The 22,663-nt window shown below is 40.3% G+C and overlaps 1 protein-coding gene across 1 annotated transcript; it reads right to left on the reverse strand.

Moving 5' to 3' along the window:
* Positions 1-2,494: 2,494 nt before the first annotated feature.
* LOC107807173 (ATP-dependent zinc metalloprotease FTSH 9, chloroplastic) lies at positions 2,495-12,212 on the reverse strand. The gene is made up of 13 exons (XM_016631510.2): positions 11,093-12,212; positions 8,978-9,043; positions 8,755-8,889; positions 8,560-8,625; positions 8,026-8,211; positions 7,852-7,938; positions 7,660-7,773; positions 7,398-7,522; positions 7,204-7,312; positions 5,923-6,048; positions 3,865-4,185; positions 3,625-3,748; positions 2,495-3,193 (listed from the first exon to the last, which is right to left on the reverse strand). Exons 1-13 carry the CDS (start codon positions 11,906-11,908, stop codon positions 3,066-3,068), a joined length of 2,403 nt encoding a protein of 800 aa, XP_016486996.1. The 5' UTR covers positions 11,909-12,212; the 3' UTR covers positions 2,495-3,065.
* Between the last annotated feature and the right edge of the window lie 10,451 nt (positions 12,213-22,663).

Below are 22,663 nucleotides of genomic sequence, written 5' to 3' on the forward strand. Positions count from 1 at the left end.
TATTGTCATCTCACAATCTTGCGTTTGCAAAATAAATGGCACAAATAATTCGATTACGGGCACAATTTTCCGATAATCCAATTAAGTCTATTAGACTTGATAATGATGCTGAGTTTTCATCCCAAGCAATTAATGATTATTGCCTATCAATTGGGATAAAAGTGGAACATCATGTAGCTCATGTTCACACTCAAAATGACTTTGTAGAGTCTTTAATTAAACGTCTGCAATTGATAGCAAGACCACTCATGAAAACGAAGTTGCCCACTTCTGTTTGGGGTCACGCCATTTTGCATGCATCAATGTTTGTTCGTCTCAGACCGACAAATTATCATAGATATTTTCCGTTGCAATTAGTTTTGGGTCATGAACGTAATATATCTCATTTAAGAATTTTTGGATGCGCAGTATATGTGCCTGTAGCCACGCCATATCGCACCAAAATGGGTCCCCAAAGAAGGTTAGGAATATATGTTGGGTTTGAATCGCCCTCCATTATTCGCTACCTCGAAACATTAACGGGGGATTTGTTTACTGCACGATTTGCCGACTGTCGATTCGATGAGACATTTTTCCCAAAATTAGGGGGAGAAGTTGGTGAAACCAAACGGGAAATTTTGTGGAAAAATCCATCATTGTCTCATCTCATTAGTTTTGTTGTCCATGAAAAGCTTGACATGCATTAATGGACGTGGTTACCGCCTACCTTTATGGCTCACTTGATAATGAGATATACATGAAAATTCTCGAGGGATTTAAAATGCCTAACGTACATAATTTTAAGTCCCGAAAAATATTTTCAATCAAATTGCAAAGATCTTTGTATGGTCTAAAGCAATCAGGACGAATATAGTATAATCGTCTTAGTGAGTATTTATTAAAGGAAGGCTATATAAATGATGTCATTTGCCCATGTATTTTTATAAAGAAAACAACATCGAAATTTATTGTACTTGCCGTATATGTTGATGACATAAACCTTATTGGAACTCCTATAGAACTCCAAAAGTCAATTGATTATTTAAAGAAGGAATTCGAGATGAAAGATCTCGGAGAGACAAAATTATGTCTTGATTTGCAAATTGAACATTTGGCAAACGAAATTTTTGTTTATCAATCTGCCTACATAGAAAAGGTATTGAAACGGTTTTACATGAATGGAGCACATTCATTAAGTACTCTGATGGTTGTTCGATCACTTGATGTGACTAAGGATACATTCCGACCTCAAGAAGAGAATGAAGAGCTACTTGGTCCTGAAGTACCATATCTTAGTGCAGTTGGTGCACTAATGTATCTTGCTAATACGACAAGGCCTGACATAACCTTTTCAGTCAACGTCTCAGCAAGATATAGCTCTGCTCCCACAAGGAGACATTGGAATGGAATCAAATACATATTGTGGTATCTAAAAGGGACTACCGATATGGGCTTATTTTATGACAATAATTACAGTCCTGATCTTGTTGGCTATGCTGATGCTGGGTATTTATCCGATCCACACAAGGCTCGATCTCAAACAGGTTATGTGTTTACTTGTGGAGGCACTGTCATATCTTGGCGATTGACTAAGCAATCAATTGTGGCTACTTCATCTAATCATGCTTAGATAATTTCTATTCATGAAGCAAGTCGAGAATGTGTGTGGTTGAGGTCTATAATACATCTTATTCGAGACAAATGTGGTTTGAAATGTGACAAGCTACCCACGATTTTGTATGAAGACAATGTAGCATGATAGCCCAATTGAAGGGGGGATTCATAAAAGGAGATAGGACAAAGCACATTTCACCAAAGTTATTTTTCACACATGATCTTCAAAAGAATGGTGATATCAATGTGCAACAGATTCGTTCAAGTGATAATATGGCTGATTTGTTCACAAAACCTCTACCGACGTCAACCTTCAAGAAGCTAGTACACAAGATTGGATGCGAAGGCTCAAGGATGTGAAATGATGCTCTCATCAGGGCGAGTTTAATGCGCCTTGCACTCTTTTTCCCTTACAAAATTTTTGTCCTACTGGGTTTTCCTTGCAAGGTTTTTAACGAGGCAACCAAAAGGCGTATTGTTAGATATGTGTACTCTTTTTCTTTTTCTAGAATTTTTTTCCCATTGGGTTTTATTTTAGTTAAGGTTTTAACGAGGCACATTACTTATTGAGTAGACATTCAAGGAGGAGTGTTAAGAATAGAATTGTAATTAGAGTAAATGTCTATCTTATAAAGAGTTTTACTTTGTGGCTAATTCATTTTCCCCCTATAAATAAAGGGATCTTACCCCATTGTAAATCATCCCAAAATTCAATAAGAATTTCCCCTCTCTTTCTCTACAATATTGTCTTCTTCTTTTATTGTTTTCATCACAACAAGTACAAAAAGACATTTAATTGTCACTTCATCATCTACTTGGTTTAGAAATCTCTCCTGCACTTACAAGTCTCTTTTTAACATTTCACCTCATCAAATACTTCCAATTTACAAAAACATAGGGCTGTAAGAAATCTAATTAATAAGACAAAACTATCAACATTTACACAAGTCAATAATTATGGCAGCCTAGTGATACTTTTGTCCCATAATCACAAAGATTACATTGTCTACACAGTTTTCATCTCTCACAACATCAGAACATGGATTACTTCTTTGTAAGATGAAGTACAGATGTATGGTACAATATTAAGTATTGATTCTTGTAATTACCAAAATAATTGCACATGTACAGGTGATGTAGAAGAAATATACCAACAGACATCACTTCGATCACGAGCCTATTTTCCTTCCACTTCTAGGATCAAGAAAACTCTTGATTAGATCTTTAGTATACCCCTGCTCTTTAAATTACCAACCTGTGATTGTGGTATTTAACAGCAGGATTTATAGGAGTTAAGTAGCTGTCAATTACCTTAGTAACACATACAAAATCAAGCTGGCCGGATGCCAGCACGCCGTGTCCATCTGGTCCAGGAATATTAGCTTTGTTTTCCTTAAGAGGAAAGATGATGACGTGGAAGTCCTCACTCGAATTTCCTTTTGATACAGATGACTTGGTTAAGCTTGCAGCTGTCATCCAGAGCTTGCTTGCAATGGAAGTAAAGACTCTTGCTTGCCCTTAACAAAAAAGTTAAGTTCTGCCGGTGCAACAACCATGCTCAACCATTCTTGTAGTTCTTCACCTTCTACTTTCTCTTTCTCTGAGGTGGAAGAAAGAGAATATTAAAGTAAGATCTTCATTGTTAATCAACATATAAAATAAGATTCTCTTAGCTAAGTTTGTTAAATTATTTGACTATCTCATCTTAAAGCTTAAGCGGTTAAAAAGAGTGCATTTCTATTTACTTAAAAGTATGATTCGACACACCCCTGCACATGCAAGCATGATTGTTTTTCATGTGCTTGGCACATGAAAGTTACTTATGATAATGAGTTACAGTGAGAACCATGTTAAATTGTGTGAGCATCTCATCTAAAAGCTTAAGTTGTTAGAGAGAGCACAATTTTATTTACTTAGTATGTTTAAACAAGCTTCAATGTAGAATCATTGCCCTATGAAGATGCTAAAAGAAAGCAATACTAAAGAATATCAAAATGTTAAATGGTAAGTAAAAGCATCATTAAGTATTACCTTCCAATTGAGCTCCCAACCCCTCAAGAACTGTGGGATTAGCACGTACAACACAAAGTGCAATATCAAGTGCAGACTGTAGTAAGGCCTTGACCTCTTTTTGAACAAGATCAACAAGATGCCCCTGTTGGAATAATTTTAATTTCAGTTCTGTTAAGGAGGTCGTTTTCTTAAGTTAGAACCCAAAGAATTAGAGCAGAAGAAAGCAGATATCATGAGAGTGGGAAAAGCAGAAAATACCTGATCCCTTCCCCAGGGCATGGATCCACTATCATCCATTCCACCACTGGAAAGAGTTGCCACTGAAATAGGGCCAATGGTTTCATTAAGACCGTATTCAGCCACTGCCTTGTAGGCCATGTCTGTTGCTCTGCGTATATCGTCAAGAGCACCTGTAGATACACGTCCAGAGTACAATACTTCTTCCGCTGCACGTCCACCAAGAAGAGTGACCAATCTTCCACGTAATTCATCAACAAAGAGCAGATATCTGTCCTCATTGGTTGGAGGAATATAAGTAAATCCTAAAGCCCCTCCAGATCTCGGCAATATGCTTAGCTTCTGATTAACGAGAAAAGGAAGCTGTTATTGAAACCATAACTGCAATATTCACAATTATGTACAAGAAAAGCAATAATTGCAGTTTCAGATGAGCAGAAGCAGCAAAATACTCATTTTGGTAAAAGCCTTTAAGGATCATGCACCGATATAGCAACGGCTGACTTCACTTGGAATATTTCAAACGAAAAGGAGCAAACATATTGAGAGACCTTTGCAGGAAGACAACTTTCAGAACCATGTTGGTATTGTTCCATTGAAATAGAGATACATTTTAATTGAAGGATAATCGGGGGAGAAGATAATAAACTAACCGGTGCCATCAAGATCAATAAAGAGAGGGAAGGGGAAGTAACGAGAAAAATGTCTTTAGATGTCTCATTCTCTATTTACTAGCACCAAAATCTTGGAATACTTTACCTTACCTACTCAACCAAAAAACTACATAATGAAAAACATCAGGCAGCCCGGTGCACTAAGTTCCCGCTATGCGCGGGGTGCGAGGAAGGGCCAGACCATAAGGGTCTATCGTACGCAGCCTTACCCTGCATTTCTGCAAGAGGCTATTTCCACGGCTCGAACCCGTGACCTCCTGGTCACATTGCAGCAACTTCACCAGTTACGCCAAGGCTCCCCCTTCATATAATGAAAAACATTAAGGAAAAAAAAACCAGAGCTGCTTGCCACAGAGGCCTAAAACCTTTTAGCCAGTGCATACATTTCCATGAATCTGGAGAAAGACAGAAAAGAGAGAGGGAAGGAGAACCTTACGTTTTTTCCTGATAACTAAGATTGCTTATCCATATATTCTTCCAGCTTTGCCTCATTAGGTATAATAGAGGTCAAGTAATAAGCAGCGTATTGACTTGTATTCAAGTCTGACATCAGAACCAAGTCATTTCCTATTCCTTATCAAATAACACCCACTTGTTTTTCTTTTGTGGGATAAAGTATTAAATCCAGACACTGATATCTTTCCGCTCTGGACATTTTTATCACTTAACTAGACACCAAAAAGTCACTATTTCCCATTTTCTATTTTTTACTTTATTTTGCCATAATAACAGTTATACTACATCAAGAAGGATAGGTCAGAGCAGTGCCCCCAGGGCCTAGCTCAAGTGGCAAAGGGTGGTGAATTTGTGTCTTAGGTCACAGGTTCAAGCCCCCACACCATACAAAGCAAAGCTTGGTATTTAAGTGGAGAAGGGTAGAGGGACGGGCCCATTATCCACCGAGTTTCGAAGGCTGCGGTTGGTCCAAAGGATCGGCCCCAGACGGATTTCTCGGTCATAAAAAAAAAAGGATAGGTCAGAGCAGTGACATTGATCAATGATCCTAACTGTTTTTTAATGCTCCATAACCCAAGAACAAGCAAAACCATATTAGAATTTAGAGGTCCCATGCTAAATGCAAAGGAGAGGTCTTGCTGATGTATTATGTCTCTGGAAATGGTTAAATACCAGGCTATTCAAGACTTGCAGACGTGCTGATTTTCCTTTTCTGAAACATGTCACACTCTAGAAATTCTAAATATAGAGTAATTCTATCAGAGAGTTTTCTTCCTTTTTCTTGTTTTTTTGGTTTGGTTTGTTGTGGGGGGGGGGGGGAGGGGGGATCGGGTTGCACATCAGATGTTACCCAGTGTGACACAAAACCAGTCAACTAAATAAATAATGCGAGCTTGTAGTAAATCAAGAAGAAATAAACTTTCTCAGAGCAAGTTAAAATAATGATTACCTCAACGCGTGGCTGCCCAGAAAGAAGCTTAGCAACAGCAGTCCCAACAACTGCATGCCCTGCTTCATGCCTTGCAACTACAGCCTTCTCACTGCCCTGCAGCTTGGCAGTCTTCTTCTCAATGCCCTGAAACATTGAAAATGAAGCTTGTAAACCTGAATGGAATTGGTGAACAACTAAAACATACAAATCAACTGACATAGCAGAGAATGATCAAGAACAAGAAATACTTTATCATTTATTTTCCTATTGACCAACAAACCAGCAGTACTAGATTGAGCATGGGGGAAACAAACTATAACTTGTAGGGCATCTAGAATTTCCGAGAGTTAGACCTTCAACCTTGTTGGACTTTCCTGGACAATGCTCTTCCTTACATGGGCTCTTAGAGGGCAGTCACTATTCCCCATCATATTCAAGCTTTTTACAATTTTGTTATACAAGATCCATAGACATAAATTGAGCAATATGTAATTTCACTCAAAACCAAAGACTGCTCTGTACTTCAAGTTTGGCGCACATGAAACTAGAAGACACTGGTCCTGAGTTAAAAGAGGGATCAAATGAATCTTGACTCAGCCAATTCTACCATTGCCGCTAATGTTAGGAATGTTGAAGCTTGCACATGTTCCTCATTGCTGACCGTTATATTTTAACTGTATATAAAATTCTGTTCATTTAGAACTATCAAGGTCTAAAACATTGAAACATAGCACCCAAGTGTTGGCCTAGTGGTCAATGAAGTAGGTTAGAACCATGAGGTCTCAGGTTCAATTTGCCAGCGGAGACAAAAAGCACTAGGTGATTTCTTCCCATCTATACAAGCCTTGGAGGATAGAGTTAACTGGTACCTGCTGCTGGTAGGAGGTAGCAGGTATCCCATGGAATTAGTCGCGATGCGCATAAGTTGGCCCGGACACCACGGTTATAAAAAAAACAGTGGAACATACACATTCGAAGTTTAAGGACCGATAAGATGCACCTCTTCTCTGAATCAATGACAATCCAAGTTTATTAAAATTATCATATCATAGAGCCTAAAAATGTAAAATCCTTCCTAGTGGGCTCTTGTTCAAGGGAGAATACTTAAGATGGATTTTTTTTCTCATAACAAGCTTCTTATGTGTGCCCACTTAGATCTTATTGAACTACAAGCAGCAATATTCGAGGATATAGCACATGAGAACGGAGAAACATAGTCTCATGTAATGCAGAAATAGTAATGGTGCACGCATGTCACTCAGCTATTAGAGCATTGTTTTGAGAGGGAAGAAATGATACCGCAATTGAACGCTCAACAGCTTGAATGAAATCTTCTTTTTCAACTACAACTTTATTCTGCCTTCCTGCCAACAAAGCAGCTTCATTCACTAGATTTGCAAGGTCTGCCCTGTACATCCCCAAGATGAACAGTCAGCCATAGAAACACCATAGATGAAATTGAAAGCTTAAGAAAATCAGAGAGGAAGGATTACCCCGTGAAACCAGTAGTCATAGAAGCGATGTTGCCAAGATCAACATCTTGTGCCAGGGGAAGTTCTTTCTTGGAGACATGTACATTTAGGATAGCTTCTCTTCCAGCCCTATCAGGCGCTTCCACCTTGAAACAAAAACTTGCATCACCATTTCCCTTCTATAGGAGTTGTTGTATGAGGAGGTCATGACCAATGTTCCAAATCATGGACAAAAGCTTTATAATAAATGAAATTTCTATTCCAGCAGAGGACAGATACAAACCATCACTACACGATCAAATCTTCCAGGTCGGCGAAGAGCAGGGTCTAAAACATCAGAGCGATTTGTTGCTCCAAGGACAATTACAGCAGAATTACTGTCAAATCCATCCATCTCCTGCCGATTATTGTAAAATATTAATTTCTTATGCAAAACTGAAGTGATGTAGCACATAAAAAAATCAGCACATCTTACAGTGAGTAGTTGGTTCAGTGTCTGCTCTCTTTCATCATTGCTTACAATGCGGAATTTACCATCACGGCTTTTTGCCACAGCATCTATCTGCACATCCGGGGAAAATGGACACACTTTTTATTAGGATATTTTGAGTTTTGAGAGGAAGAAGGAAAGAGGGAAAGCAGAGGCTACCTCATCGATAAAAATTATTGAAGGTGCCTCCTTCTTTGCCCGTGCAAACAGGTCCCGGACGCGTGATGCTCCCATACCAACATACAATTCTACAAACTCACTTGCAGAACAACTGATGAAAGGAACCTCAGCTTCCCCAGCGACGGCCTTTGCTAGAAGTGTTTTTCCTGTCCCCGGAAGACCTACCTGCAAGAAGTTAAAGCTACTTGAGCAATGTGTACACTAAGAAGCACAAAGATGATAACTAATCAAAGGGTGTCCCCAAGTAGAATGGTCTACGAGTCAATAGTCGCATAACAAAATTAGCAGGAAATAATGATGTAATTTAGTTATAGAGGCATCACAAAGTGATATGAAGGGATAGAGAGAGAATCCCTTCAGGAAGACAAAATAACTAAATAAATAAAAACCAGAAAGCAGAAAGTTTCAATGAGTTATGATTAAAAGCCTCCAATTACTGTATCAGTACTCTTGCAGCTTTTCACTTTGATAACGATCTAGCGGTCCCATTACTATGTTGAATTTGAAACTCACCAGTAGAACACCACGAGGAGGACGTGCACCAAGCCGTATGTACTTATCTGGATTCCTAAGAAATTCCTGGAGAAAATAGCAGTTATAAAAGACCACAATAATGAGTTATAAACTATTCAATATTTTAGGTATCACAATGCAGCACTCGTGAGGAAATATTGCTAAGAGAGTTCACCAAATGAAAATGAAACATACCACAATCTCTTCTAGCTCCTCCTTAGCCTCGTCAACACCTGCAACATCAGAAAATGTGATAGTTTCCCCAAGTTCAGATACTTTGGCGCCACCTGAACCCCCTGACTTGCGATTTCTGAGCTGACCAGCTGTGCTCTGTAATTAGGCAGCCACAATAAAGTAGGTGATGTATTCATAAATATGGTGGATATGGGAATTGCCACAAATATATTCACAAATATACCTGAGAAAAGTTTACTGGGAAGCGATGAAGAAGCCCTGCTAGTACAGCAACATAGAATAAAGCTATCTGCAAAATCAAAAGTAAAGTTAGTTTTTAATTCCAACTTTGAAATATTTTTCATTTGATATTGTCATTTGTTCCCTCTAATACAACCATGCCTCCATCCCAAGCTAATTGGGGTAGGCCATATGAATCCTCAATCTACATTTCACTCCATTCGAACCCTGTTTCTTTCCAGTACTTGATAATTCGGAGTTCTCTAACACTAGAGATGCTCTACATATTCTGACACACAAATCTCTAAACATGTTTAACAAAAACATGGACCTGATGTAACTGCACCAATATAACTAAACCTTAATCTCAACTAGTTGGTATACATTATCTTTCGCTTTTATTGTGTTTTATTTTGCACGGACTCTGCTTGGATTCTCAAAGGTTTTAGATTTTTTAAACTTCTCCACATGGTTTTAGGTTCACCACTTCCCTTTAACAAATTGAATAATCATTTGTTTCACATCATCGGAGCAGTTAACTTGGAGATCTTCATAATACATGAACAAGATCTCAAATAACATTTTTTCATTTTATCATCGGATATGGTCATTTTTTATCTTGTTTAATCTTATAGATTGCACATCCACTCTCATATAAGTTGCTGGTCTTACGACCATGCTAAAGAACATGCGTTTTGCTTTTGTAGACATCCTCCCATGGCAGAACATTTTCATCATACTCACGTTCCATTGTTTCAACCATCCAATTTCAATTCTATGTGTTACATCGTCATCTATCATAACATTGTCCTGCAAAATTCAGCATAAATATCTGAATTATCTGCATTTGGTAACCACCATCACATCTACTCTCTCATTAGCTTCATTCTTCTTGTACCGGCTAAACTTGCAGTGAGTTGTTCTTACTTCTAGTTATTCCAGATTTCTTACTCCCTAAAGTGCTTCTCCATGTTCACTCTTCTCCAGATTTCTTACAACACCCTTGCTAGCTTCGTCAGTTAACACAATATCATCTACAATTAGCATACACCATGAGTATCATGTGTACAATTGGCATAAACCATGAGACATTATCATGTGTACCTCTGGTTCGCTTATCCATAACCAGTGTAACAATAAAGAGCTCAAAGCAGATCTCTGGTTGAAACCCACGAGTATGGAAGACTATTATAGTGAATAATGAAATAACATCAGAAAAAAGGGAAAAAGGAAAAGAATATAGACGGCTCAAAAATATCATTTTGGTGAACCATCAAACTGCACTCCGGTGGTTTCTCCAAAATCTCTAAGTCAAGTCATCTCAATCAAGTAACAACTCATTGAGAATCCATATACAGAATGTCTGGCTTCAAATAGAGCACCCTAAACACTGCCTAAATGAGCTTCACATAACTGGTCCTAAATCCAAATAAAAGAAGAAGGTTGAGATAGGTTAGCTGACTCTAACCAGTGTGGAAAGAAGTCCAGTTGATTAAATGAAATAGAACGCGCTAGTAGACAGAGAAATACCTTAAGTACCATCAAAGCTCAGTGAAAAGAGATATTAACTACATGACATAAAGGCAACACAACATTTTTCTTCCAACAAAGGTAAGAACAACTTTTCAGTTGGTATAGTTATAACTACTTCATTTGTGGCAATTTCAGAAAGACAAAATCAAAAGCAGTGAAGTTACAATTAGTAGCATTTAGAAAGATTGAAGAAAGAACTAAGACATTCTAAAGATAGCTGTTGAGGAAGCATTAGATTTCTAAATACCAGTCCATTTCCAAGCTAGCTCTACGGGTTGTTCTATTCTACTATCTGGTGTTACTGCTCCTTTTGTTGTGTAACAGATGAGTTTAAGTTCTGTGCATTGACAGTGTACAAACTTTTTACACCATCGGTTAAAATTGACCTACAATATGGTAACTTGAAAACTAGAGTGGAACTTGTTATAACTGGTTAAATTGAACTATCCAAAAATAATTTACACTGATAACGCATATAACTTAAATCCTATACAGCTATAGCAAGTGAACATGCAATGTGTAAGTATACCACTTAATATTGCATAACAACAATATGAACTAGAAAAGTTGTTCATCAAAACCTTACCAATGCAGAATTCAAGAAACCACCAGACCTTTTATCTGGAGAACCAAACTCAACATCATTTTCAAGCATTTTCTCATAAGGGGTCTTTATATCAATTGGTCTTGTCGTCGTATACACAATTTTCTTTGTAGGACTCATACTCCTTAACAATGCCTCAGATTCTTGCAACTTACTATCCTCATTATTCTCTACAACAACACTACTACTACTCACTTCACTTTTCAACTTAAACATAATATGTACACCATCAACCTCAACTTTCTGCACCTGATTACTATTCACCTTACTCAAAAACTCACTGTAAGGTACACTAATAAAACTTGTCGGGGCTCTAGGGTCCGACCCGGGTAAAGGCAGACCAGGTCGGAGCAACCTCATAACAAACATCACAATCCCCAATTGCAACAACAAAACCCCAATCTCTTGAGCCTGTACTATCGGCTCCCACCTCAACTTCCTCCGCTTTGACCACCAACTGTCCTTCCGGCCTGGACCCGACCCAGGAACTCGACCCGAGCCCGTATCCGAACCCGGATTTTTCTTGCTGTTTTCAGCTGAAGATTCGGTTTTTTCCGTCGAATCCGAATCTTGCTCGCATGACCCGTTAGCTCGGGCAAATATTTCACGTTTCTTCACTAAAAATTGAAACCCATTTAGGGATTTGGAAAATACAACAGCGTGTGGACGAAAAGGGGAATTTTTATTGACAAAAGAAATGGTTTTTTTTTCGTGTAAAAAACCGTAACGATTGCAGAAGAAAGTGTGTCTGTACAAATACTTGGTATTAAACTGAAAATTTAAGGAAATTTGTGCCATTTGAGAGGAATTTTCAAGGAAAAATTTTGAATTGAAAATTTGCAGATTGTGAGAACTTATATTTTCCCGGCGAGCACTAGGAGAAGAAACGATGGCCGTTGGATTTGGGAAGTCGGTTGTTTTTGACCGTTAAATTGATGTCTTGTTTCGTGCTCTGTGTTATTGGTGTTATCCGATTTTTGCTTGGGATTGTCCCAACTCCCATGGAAAGTTGATTTTATGTATACGTGCGACACAAACAACCAAGGGAAAATATATTTAAATAAAATTGAGAATGATTTAATTAAGAAAAATGGTCAAATATGTTTTTCTACCATTCGAGATTGGTTTAATATTACTCTCGCCCTTACAAAATAGTCACGTTTATACTAAAGTCAAAATTTAATATGGGCCTAAATAAGATTATTTTTATTTAAAATCTATTCTTCTAACTTTTTAAGATACAAAATTGTTAATAACTTTTTTATAATCGATTTTTTCTAATAATTCATTTTCAATTGATAATATATATCAATTCATCGTTTAATCTTTCTTAAAAAATTATTGACCTTAGATAAGATTTTATAGAGCAATAAAACTTTAGAACTATTGGAAACTTAAAATTATTGTTGAGCACTTGAACTAATGATATCTTAGAGAAAAGAATGTAAGTAAGAATGTCAAAGAGAAAGACTGATAAGAAAGATTGACTTGGAGAAATTAAGGAAGAGAGTAAAAATTTTACACGATATCTAATGAAGGAGTAAAAAGTAAAAAATTAAAACGTTAGGAAAACTACTCATCTTCCCTTCCGTAGGTAAGTTAAGTTATTACTTTATTTATATATCAAAGAAGCTTTCTTTCTTTTTATATTAAAAACTCTACTTTTATATTAAAAGTACTAAATATTATTTTTTAAATACCTATAAACCTATTATTTTAAAAAAAACTGGGCACCCAAATTTGGGGGCCTAAGGCACAAGCATTACCTTCCATAACATTGGAGTCGGCCATGGATGATAGGGGAATAAATTTTGACTTTTTCTTCCACAATAACAAACTCAGTGAAATCACACAAGTGGGGTTTGAGAAGGTAATCTGTACATAGACATTACCCCTACCTTATGAAGGTAGAGATGTTGTTTCCGAAAACTCTTGGGTCAAAAATAATAAAAATGAAGCAATAGAGAAACAATAGCAACAACAAGGTAATAAGACAATAGAAACAAATAATACAACGAGTAATAACAAAATCTACGGATACGAAACTACAAGAATAGTGACAATCTTACAGATAATAATGACACAGCATATAAAAACAAGGGACTAGGAATAGGAAGATACCCCGACTAGTACTGCTACTACTAGTGAGATAAGGCAAAAGTCTAGACTGTCTATCAACCCACCATCCTAATTCTCGACCTCCACACATTTCTATCGAGGGTCATGTCCTCGGTAAGCTGGAGTAGAGTCATGTCCTGCCTAATTACCTCACCTCAATTCTTCTTAGGCCTCCATCTGCCCCTTCTTTGACTCGCCATGGGCAACCTCTCGCACATCCTAGCCGGGACATCAGAGTCTTTCCTCTTCACATGATCGAACCATCTCAACCTCAATTCCCGCAACTTATCTTCCACAAAAGCCATACTCACTTTGTCCCTAATATATTGTGATGACCCAAAAGGTCATCACTTGTGTTGCAAGTGCATTCAGTGTTCCGAGACCTAAAAATCTCCCTTTCTCCCCACCTTGATTTGTGTGCGTGGTCCGGACCTATATCCGGAAAGCCTTCTATGTGAAAAGAAGAGAAATAGAAATTCTAGAGTTAAAAATTTGATTATGGTTGACTTTGATCAATATTTTGAGCAAACGGACCCGGATCCATATTCTGACGACCCCGGGAGGTCCGCAGTAAAATATGGGACTTGGGCTATGGCTGGAAATGAATTCCGAGGTCCCAAGCCTTAGAAATCAATCTTTGAAAGAAATTGTTTTACTGAATTATCTAAAATAAAGAAAAGAATTAATGTTTGAAACCACTATTATCAGGCCCGTATTTTGGTGCCGGAGCCCGGTACAAACTTGTTATAGTATTTGAAAGATAACTGTGAAATTTGGTGAAAATGGAGTTTATTTGACGTGAGTTGGACTTCCGGTTGAAGAGTTATGAACTTTGAGAGTTCTTGATGGAAATGTTGAGGTTTGAGGTTTAATTCATGATTTTACATGTTATTTTGATGATGTGATCGCACGAGTAGGTCCATATGATGTTTTTGAGTTAGTATGCATACTTGGTTTGGAGTTCCGAGAGCTCGGGTAGGTTCCGGGATGTCGTAGGCTTAAAATCATAGCTGTTGCAGGTTCAGAGAGGTGGAAAGCCTCTAAATAGACCAGTGCAGTCCGCACAAAGAGGAATGTTGCCGCGGAGGGGCTTGTGCGGCCGCATTGGATTTTGTGCGGACCGCGATGAGGGATTTGCGGCCCCACTAGATTCTGTGCAGTCCGCGGTGAGGAACATTCCGCTGGTACGACTTTGGAAGCCTATATCTTTTGATCTACAAGGAATTTTGAGATGATTCAAAAACGAAAGTTGTAGCCCTTCGTGTCTAGTTTTCAGAAAGGTAAAGAAATCATAATTTAGATATTTGTAGAGACAGGTATGGCCAAAATACTAGAACATATCACTGCAGTCAACCGGGTGAGCTGTGCGGCCGCACTCCATTTTGTGCGGTCCGCACAGGGGGTCTGAGAGGGGTATATTAAAATGGGATTTTCAGTTATTTTTCATTTTTCAAAACCCCAAAAACATAAGAGGTGATTTTTCAAATAACTTTTCTCCTCCAAAACATTGGTAACTGATTTCTAACTCGTTTTCTTCAATCATTAACATCTTTTCACATGATTTCAACTCAAATCAATGATTTTCATAGAGGAAATTGGGTGTTTTGGGTAGAACCTAGGTTTTTCGAAAATTGAGGATTTGGACCTCGATTTGAGGTCCGATTTCAAAACAAATCATATATTTGGGTTCGTGGGGGAATGGGTAATCGAGTTTTGGTTCGAACCTCGGGTTTTGACCATGTGGGCCCGGGGGCAATTTTTGACTTTTGGGTAAAACTTTGGAAAACTCATTTTCATGCGTTGGGGTCGATTCATTTAGCGTTTATTGATGTAATTAAGTAATTTGTGACTAGATACGAGCGAATTGGCAGTGGAATCAAGGGGTAAAGCTATAATTGAATTGTGAATTGTGTTCGTCGCATCAAGGTAAGTGTTTGGTCTAACCTTAGCTTGAGGGATTAGGAGTTGTGTCCTATTTGTTAATTGCTTCTTGTTGAGTACGACATATAGGCATGGTGACGAGTATCTATACGTTGGTGTCAAACATGACCGTAAGTCTTAAATTGATATGTGTTATGTTCTTGAATGATTCTACGGATGTTCTGACTGGTGATTCTCGATGTTGAGCAAGGCTTTAGTTTATTTACATGGAAATTAATTAAGGTTGAGTATTGGTGTTAGGTGAGATGAGTAGGGATTGAGTTGAGATTGGTTATAGCTGATTCTCCCTTGCCGGGACGTATGTACTCCACTATTGAATTCCCTTGCCAGGATAGTGTAGTTTATTGTTGATCCCTTGCTGGGACTTGTGGTACGATTGAGTTTAAGGTATATAAATATATTGGATCGGGTTGTACGCCGCAACAATATTATATATACTGGATCGGGTTGCACACCGCAACAATGTTATATATATTGGACCGGGTTGCACGCCGCAACAATGTTATATATATTGGATCGGGTTGCACGCCGCAACAATGCTATATATACTGGATCGGGTTGCACTCTGCAATAATTCTATATATACTGGATCGGGTGGCAAGACGCAACAATGTTATATATACTGGATCGAGTTGCACGCCGCAACAATGCTATATATACTGGATCGGGTTGCACGCCGCAACAATACTATATATATTAGATCGGGTTGCACGCCGCAACAATGTTATATATACTGGATCGGATTGCATGCTGCAACAATGTTATATATATGGGATCGGATTGCACTCCGCAACTACGTTAGATATATATTGGATCGGGTTGCGCGCCGCAATCGTGTTATTATTACTTGTTGTAGATTTTGAGTTGTTTCTCTTATATTTCTCTTTATTTCTGTTGGATTTGATATGTTCCCCGAAGCATGTACCCCCTCCCATTTAAACTGTTTATTCCTGTTTATTTTCCCGTCACATATTATGTAATTGCACAGGTTTATCTGGAGTCTGGTCCTAGCCTCGTCACTACCTCGCCGAGGTTAGGCCAGACACTTACTAGAACGTGGGGTCGGTTGTGCTGATACTACACTCTGCACTCTGTGCAGATACCGGAGCAGCACTGGGACAATAGCACTTGGGGAGCCAACCTTCAGTCCACATAGACCCCGAGGTAGTCTTGTAGGCGTCCGCAGGCCCTGCATCTCTTCTATCTACTTATATGTTCTGTTTTTATTTGTATCCGAGACAGATGGTATTTCTTTTCTTCAGGCATCTTTATATAGTATTCATAGACAGTCCGTGAATATTGTGACACCAGTTTTTGGGTAGAGATGTATGTTGATATTTCTGTACTGATATTGGCATTATATTAGTCTAAATCTTCCGCATATTTTTGTCTTTCGCTAATATTTAAATATTGATTACCTGTTATTAAAAATTATTAAAAAGGACTAAAATGAAGGAGTTAAAATTTCTAAAATTTCATGGCTTGCGTAGCTTATATGAGTAGGCACCATCACGACTCCCGAGGGTGGGTAATCCAGGTTGTGACAAGTTGGAATCAGAGCTTTAGGTTACATGGGTCTCACAATTCATGGACAAGTTTAGTAGAGTCTGAGGGAATGGTATGGAGACGTCTGTATTTATCCCCAGAGGCTACAGAGTTAGGAAAACTTCACATTTGTTCTTTCTCGTCGTGCGGTGTCGTTTCTCAATGCTAATTGAATTTCTACTCTGTTCTTTCGCAGATGAAGAGAACATGCGTTTTCTCATCCACCGCTCAGCAGCCCGAGCCCCCAATAGCAGCTCCCACGAGGGGCAGAGGGTGAGGCCGAGGTTGTGCTAGAGGACGAGGTAGGGGCAGAGCTCAGTCCCGAGCAGCAACACCAGTGGTGGAGCCTTAGGTTGATTTTGATAATAAGGTTCCAGCCCTAGCAGTTCTGGTGGGCCCAGCTCAAGTCCTAGAGGGGTTTATTGTCACCCCAGTTCTTCAGGATGCTCTGGTCCGACTAGTGGGCCTTATGGAGAGTGTCACCCAGGCAGGCTTGCTTCTTGTAGCACCAGCCGTCTCTCAGGCTGGAGGAGGATCCCAAACTCCTACTACTCGCACTCCAGAGCAGGTAGCTCCCCAGATTCAGACTCTAGTGGTTCAGCCAGTTGGAGCAGTTCAACCGGGTGTGGTGTCTCAGACCGGTGATGGAGCAGCTATGTCTGCTGATGCTTTGTGGAGGCTGGATAGGTTCACCAAGCTCTTCACTACTACTTTTAGTGGTGCATCTATTGAGGATCCCCAGGATTATCTAGACAGCTGTTATGAGGTTCTCAGGAACATGGGGATTGTTGAGACCAATGGGGTCGATTTTACTACATTTCACTTGTCTGGATCCGCCAAGACTTGGTGGAGAGATTATTGCTTGGCTAGACCAGTCGGATCGCCAGCCTTGACTTGGGAGCAGTTTGCACAGCTATTTCTAGAGAAGTTTCTCCCCATTACTCAAAGAGAGGCCTATCGGAGGTAGTTTGAGCGTCTCCAGCAGGGTTCCATAACTGTTACCCAGTATGAGACCAGATTCATCGACTTGGCTCACCATGCTCTTATCATACTTCCTACCGAGAGAGAGAGAGAGAGAGAGGGTGAGGAGATTTATTGACGGTCTTGTTCAGCCGATTCATCTTCAGATGGCTAGGGAGGTTGGGAGTGAGATTACTTTTCAGGAGGCAGCCAATGTGGCCCGTAGAGTTAAGATGGTTCTGTCACAGGGAGGTGGTCATGGGTCAGACAAGAGGCCCCGTCATTCAGGCAGATTCAGTGGTACCTCGTCTGGAGGTAGAGATTCATATGGTAGAGGCCATCCTTCTAGGCCTTTCCAGTCAGCACTTCAGGTTTCTCACGGTGCTTCAGGTAGTCGTGGTCCTCAGATGCACTGTTCTGATCATCAGTCCTACAGTGCACCACTTGCTCCTATCAGTGCACCGCCGCTCTAGAGTTTTTGGGGTGGTCATTTAGGTCGCTAGGGTCAGTCTCAGTTTCCTCAGCCGCAACACTTAGGTGGATGCTATGAGTGTGGTGAGTGTGGTGAGTATGGTCATATTAGGAGGGCTTGTCTAAGATTGGTGGGTACTCAGTCGCAGCAGCAGGGTCCTCGTGCTATGGTTCAGGCCCCAGGTGTTCCACAGCCCGCCCAGCCAGCTAGAGGTGGGGGTAGAGGTGCTAGAGGTAGAGGTAGAGGATTTAGAGGTAGAGCTCAGACTGCTAGAGGTGGAGGCCAGCCAGCTGCAGGCCATCCCAGAGATGTAGTCCAGGGTGGTGGGGCCTAGCCTTGATGTTATGCCCTTCTAGCCAAGCCCGAGGCTGAGGCTTCAAATGCAGTTATTACAGGTACAGTTCTGGTTTGTGATAGATATGCTTCAGTGTTATTTGATCCAAAGTCTATGTACTCGTATGTGTCCTCCTATTTTGCACCATATCTGGTTATGCCTAGTGATTCTTTGAGTGATCTTGTTTATGTGTCTACGCCGGTGGGTGATTCTATTGTGGTAGATCGAGTCCATCGTTCATGTATATTTATGATTGGGGATCTTGTGACTCGTGTAGATTTGATGCTTCTAGACATGGTAGATTTCGATGTTATATTAGGAATGAACTGGTTATCACTTTACCATGCTATCATGGACTGTCATGCCAAGACTATGACCTTAGCTTTACCGAGTTTGCCTCGTTTAGAGTGGAGAGGGACTCCTGGTCATTCTACCTGTAGTTTTATCTCTTATGTGAAGGCTCGGCGCATGGTCGAGAAGGGGTGTTTGGCCTATTTGGCATATGTACGTGATTCTAGTGCTGAGGTTCCTTCTATTGATTTTGTGCCCGTTGTTCGTGAGCTTCCTGAGGTTTTCCCTTCAGACCTGTCGGGTATGCCACCCGACAGGGATATTGATTTCTGTATTGATTTGGCTCTGGGCACTCAGCCCATTTCTATCCCGCCGTATCGTATGGACCCGCCTGAGTTGAAAGATTTGAAGGAGCAATTGCAAGACTTTCTTGAGAAGGGTTTCATTAGGCCGAGTGTTTCGCCTTGGGGTACGCCAGCGTTGTTTGTTAAGAAGAAGGATCATCGATCTCATACCAAATCCCATCAATCGAATCACTTTTTCGAGAAATACGAGACATCTAAGTCATACAAGTAAAGAGATCTATTCATTGATAAGAAAAAGAAAAAATGTGAACGGGGATTGGATTGATGATAAAATAGAATCCTGGGTCGCAAACAGTGATTCGATTGATGATGAAGAAAGAGAATTCTGGTTATCAAATGATTGAACAACCTGGAGCAATTTACTTACGATACTTAGTTGACATTCATAAAAAGCATCTAATGAATTATGAGTTCAATACGGATCGATTAGAATGTGTATTGATTACCAGCAGTTGAAAAAGGTTACAATCAATAATAAGTATCAATTGCCGAGGATTGATGATTTCTTTGATCAACTTCAGGGTGCCAAGGTATTTTCAAAGATTGACTTGAAATATGGCTACCATCAATTGAGAATTAGGTCATCCGATGTCCCTAAGATAGCTTTCCGCACTCGGTACGGGCATTATGAGTTCTTGGTTATATCATTCGAGTTAACAAATGCCCCAGCAGCTTTTATTGATTTGATGAACTGAGTGTTCAGGCCTTATTTGTATTCGTTCGTGATAGTCTTCATTGATGATATTTTGATATATTCCCGCAGCTGGGAGGAGCACGAGCAGCATCCTAGCGTGGGTTTTCAAACCTTGAGGGATAGTCAGTTATATGCTAAGTTCTCGAAGTGTGAGTTCTGATTGAGGTAAGTTGCATTCCTGGGTCATGTTGTATTAGCGAAGGGTATTCAAGTTGATTCGAAGAAGATTGAGGCAGTCAAGAACTAGCCTAGACCAACATCAGCTACAGAGATTCGAAGTTTCTTAGGCTACTATCGTCGGTTTGTGGAGGGGTTTTCATCTATCGCAGCCCCGATGACTAGGTTGACCCAGAAGGGTGCCCCGTTCAGATGGTCGGATGAGTGTGAGGCGAGCTTTCAGAAGCTCAAGATAGCTCTGACTATGGCACATGTGTTGGTTTTGCCCACATGTTCAGGGCCTTATATAGTTTATTGTGATGCATCTTGCATTGGATTTGGTGCAGTGTTGATGCAGGATGGCAAAGTCATTGCCTATGCTTCGCGGTAGTTGAAGATTCATGAGAAGAACTATCTGGTTCATGATTTGGAGTTGGCATCCATTGTTCACGCATTGAAGATTTGGAGGCATTATCTATATGGCGTGGCATGTGAGGTGTTCACAGATCACAAGAGTCTTCAGTATTTGTTCAAACAAAAGGAGTTGAATTTGAGGCAGAGGATGTGGTTGGAGTTGTTAAAAGATTATGATATCACTATCTTATATCATCCGGGAAAGGCGAATGCGGTGGCCGATGCTTTGAGTAGGAAGTCAGCCAGTATGGGCAGTCATGCTTATATTTCGGTCGGTGAGAGACCGCTTGCTTTGGATGTCCAGGCTTTGGCCAATCAGTTCGTGAGGTTGGATGTTTCTGAGCCCAATTGTGTGTTTGCTGGCATAGTCGCTCGTTCTTTTTTATTGGAGCGTATCCGTGATCGGCAGTATGATGATCCCCATTTGTGTGTCCTTAGATACACGGTGCAGCACGGAGGTGCCAAGCAGGTTACCTTAGGTAATGATGGAGTTTTGAGTTTGCAGGGTCGAGTTTGTGTGCCAAATGTGGATGGGCTCCGAGAGTTGATTTTAGAGGAGGTCTATAGTTCCAGGTACTCTATTCATCTGGGCGCCGCTAAGATGTATCAGGATTTGCGGCAGCATTATTGGTGGCGGAGAATGAAGAAGGATATCGTTGCATATGTGGCTCGGTGTTTAAATTGTCAACAGGTTAAGTACGAGCATCAGAGGCCTGGTGGTCTATTTTAGAGGATTGAGCTTCCTGAGTGGAAGTGGGAGCGGATCATTATGGACTTCGTTGTTGAACTCTCACGGACTCAGAGGAAGTTCGATACAGTGTGAGTTATTGTTGATAGGCTGACCAAGTCAGCGCATCCAAGAGGTTAGCTGAAATCTATATCTGGGTGATTGTTTGTCTTCATGGTGTGCCCGAGTCTATCATTTCGAACCGAGGTACGTAGTTTATCTCACGTTTCTGGAGAGTAGTTCAGCGAGAGTTGGGCACACGGGTTGGGTTGATCACAGCGTTTCATTCTCAGACGGACGGGCAGTCTGAGTGGACTATTCAGATTTTGGAGGATATGCTCCGAGCTTGTGTCATTGACTTTGGAGGCTCGTGGGATCAGTTTTTGCCCTTATCAGAGTTTGCCTACAATAACAGCTACCAGTCGAGTATTCAGATGGCTCCGTATAAGGCTTTATATGGTAGGCGATGTCGGTCTCCGGTTGGATGGTTTGAGATGGGAGAGGCTCGATTGTTTGGTACGGATCTGGTTCTGGATGCCTTAGACAAGGTCAGGATCATTCAAGATAGGCTTCGTATAGTTCAGTCCAGGCAAAAGAGTTATGCTGACCGTAAGGTTTGAGATTTGGCATTCATGGTCGGTGAGCGGGTATTGCTTCGAGTGTCGCCTATGAAGGGCGTGATGAGATTTGGGAAGAAGGGCAAGCTTAGCCCTAGGTTCATTGGATCGTTTGAGATTCTTGATCGAGTGGGAGAGATGGCTTATAGACTTGCGTTGCCACCGAGTTTATCAGCCGTGCATCCAGTGTTTCATGTGTCCATGCTTCGGAAGTATCACGGTGATCCATCCCACGTGTTAGATTTCATCACTGTCCAGTTGGACAAGGACTTGTCTTATGAGGACAAGCCGATAGCTATTCTAGACCAGCAGGTTCGTCAATTGAGATCGAAGAGTTTTCCTTCTGTTCGTGTTTAGTGGAGAGGTCAGCCCGCTAAGGCATCAACATGGGAGTCCGAGTCCGATAAGCGAAGTCGTTATCCCCATCTTTTTCCCGACTCAGGTACTTCCTTCTTATGTCCGTTCGAGGACGAACGGTTGTTTTAGAGGTGGAGAATGTGATGACCCAAAAGGTCATCACTTGTGTTGCAAATGCATTCAGTGTTCCAAGGCCTAAAAACCTCCATTTCCCCCACCTTGATTTGCGTGCGTGGTCCGGACCTATATCCGGAAAGCCTTCTATGTGAAAATAAGAGAAATAGAAATTCTAGAGTTAAAATTTTGATTATGGTTGACTTTGGTCAATATTTTGATCAAACGGACCCGAATCCGTATTCTGACGACCACGGGAGGTCTGCAGTAAAATATGGGACTTGCGCGTATGCCCATAAATGAATTCTGAGGTCCCAAGCCTTAGAAATCAATCTTTGAAAGAAATTGTTTTACTGAATTATCTAAGAAATAAAGAAAAGAATTAATGTTTGAAACCATTATTATCGGGCCCGTATTTTGGTTCCGGAGCCCAGAATAAACTTGTTAT

This window comes from Nicotiana tabacum, chromosome 3 (genome assembly GCF_000715075.1).
Source record: "Nicotiana tabacum cultivar K326 chromosome 3, ASM71507v2, whole genome shotgun sequence".
Lineage (NCBI taxonomy): Eukaryota > Viridiplantae > Streptophyta > Magnoliopsida > Solanales > Solanaceae > Nicotiana > Nicotiana tabacum.

Bases quoted from the DNA above. Each gene is read 5' to 3' on its own strand.
- LOC107807173 (XM_016631510.2), bottom strand. From the start codon at position 11,908: ATGGCACAAATTTCCTTAAATTTTCAGTTTAATACCAAGTATTTGTAC. The intron at 8,626-8,754 runs GTATGTTTCATT...TATTTTCTCCAG, and splicing joins AGGAGCTAGAAGAGATTGTG to GAATTTCTTAGGAATCCAGA. The intron at 6,049-7,203 runs GTATCATTTCTT...TCAATGTTTCAG, and splicing joins CTGTTGAGCGTTCAATTGCG to GGCATTGAGAAGAAGACTGC.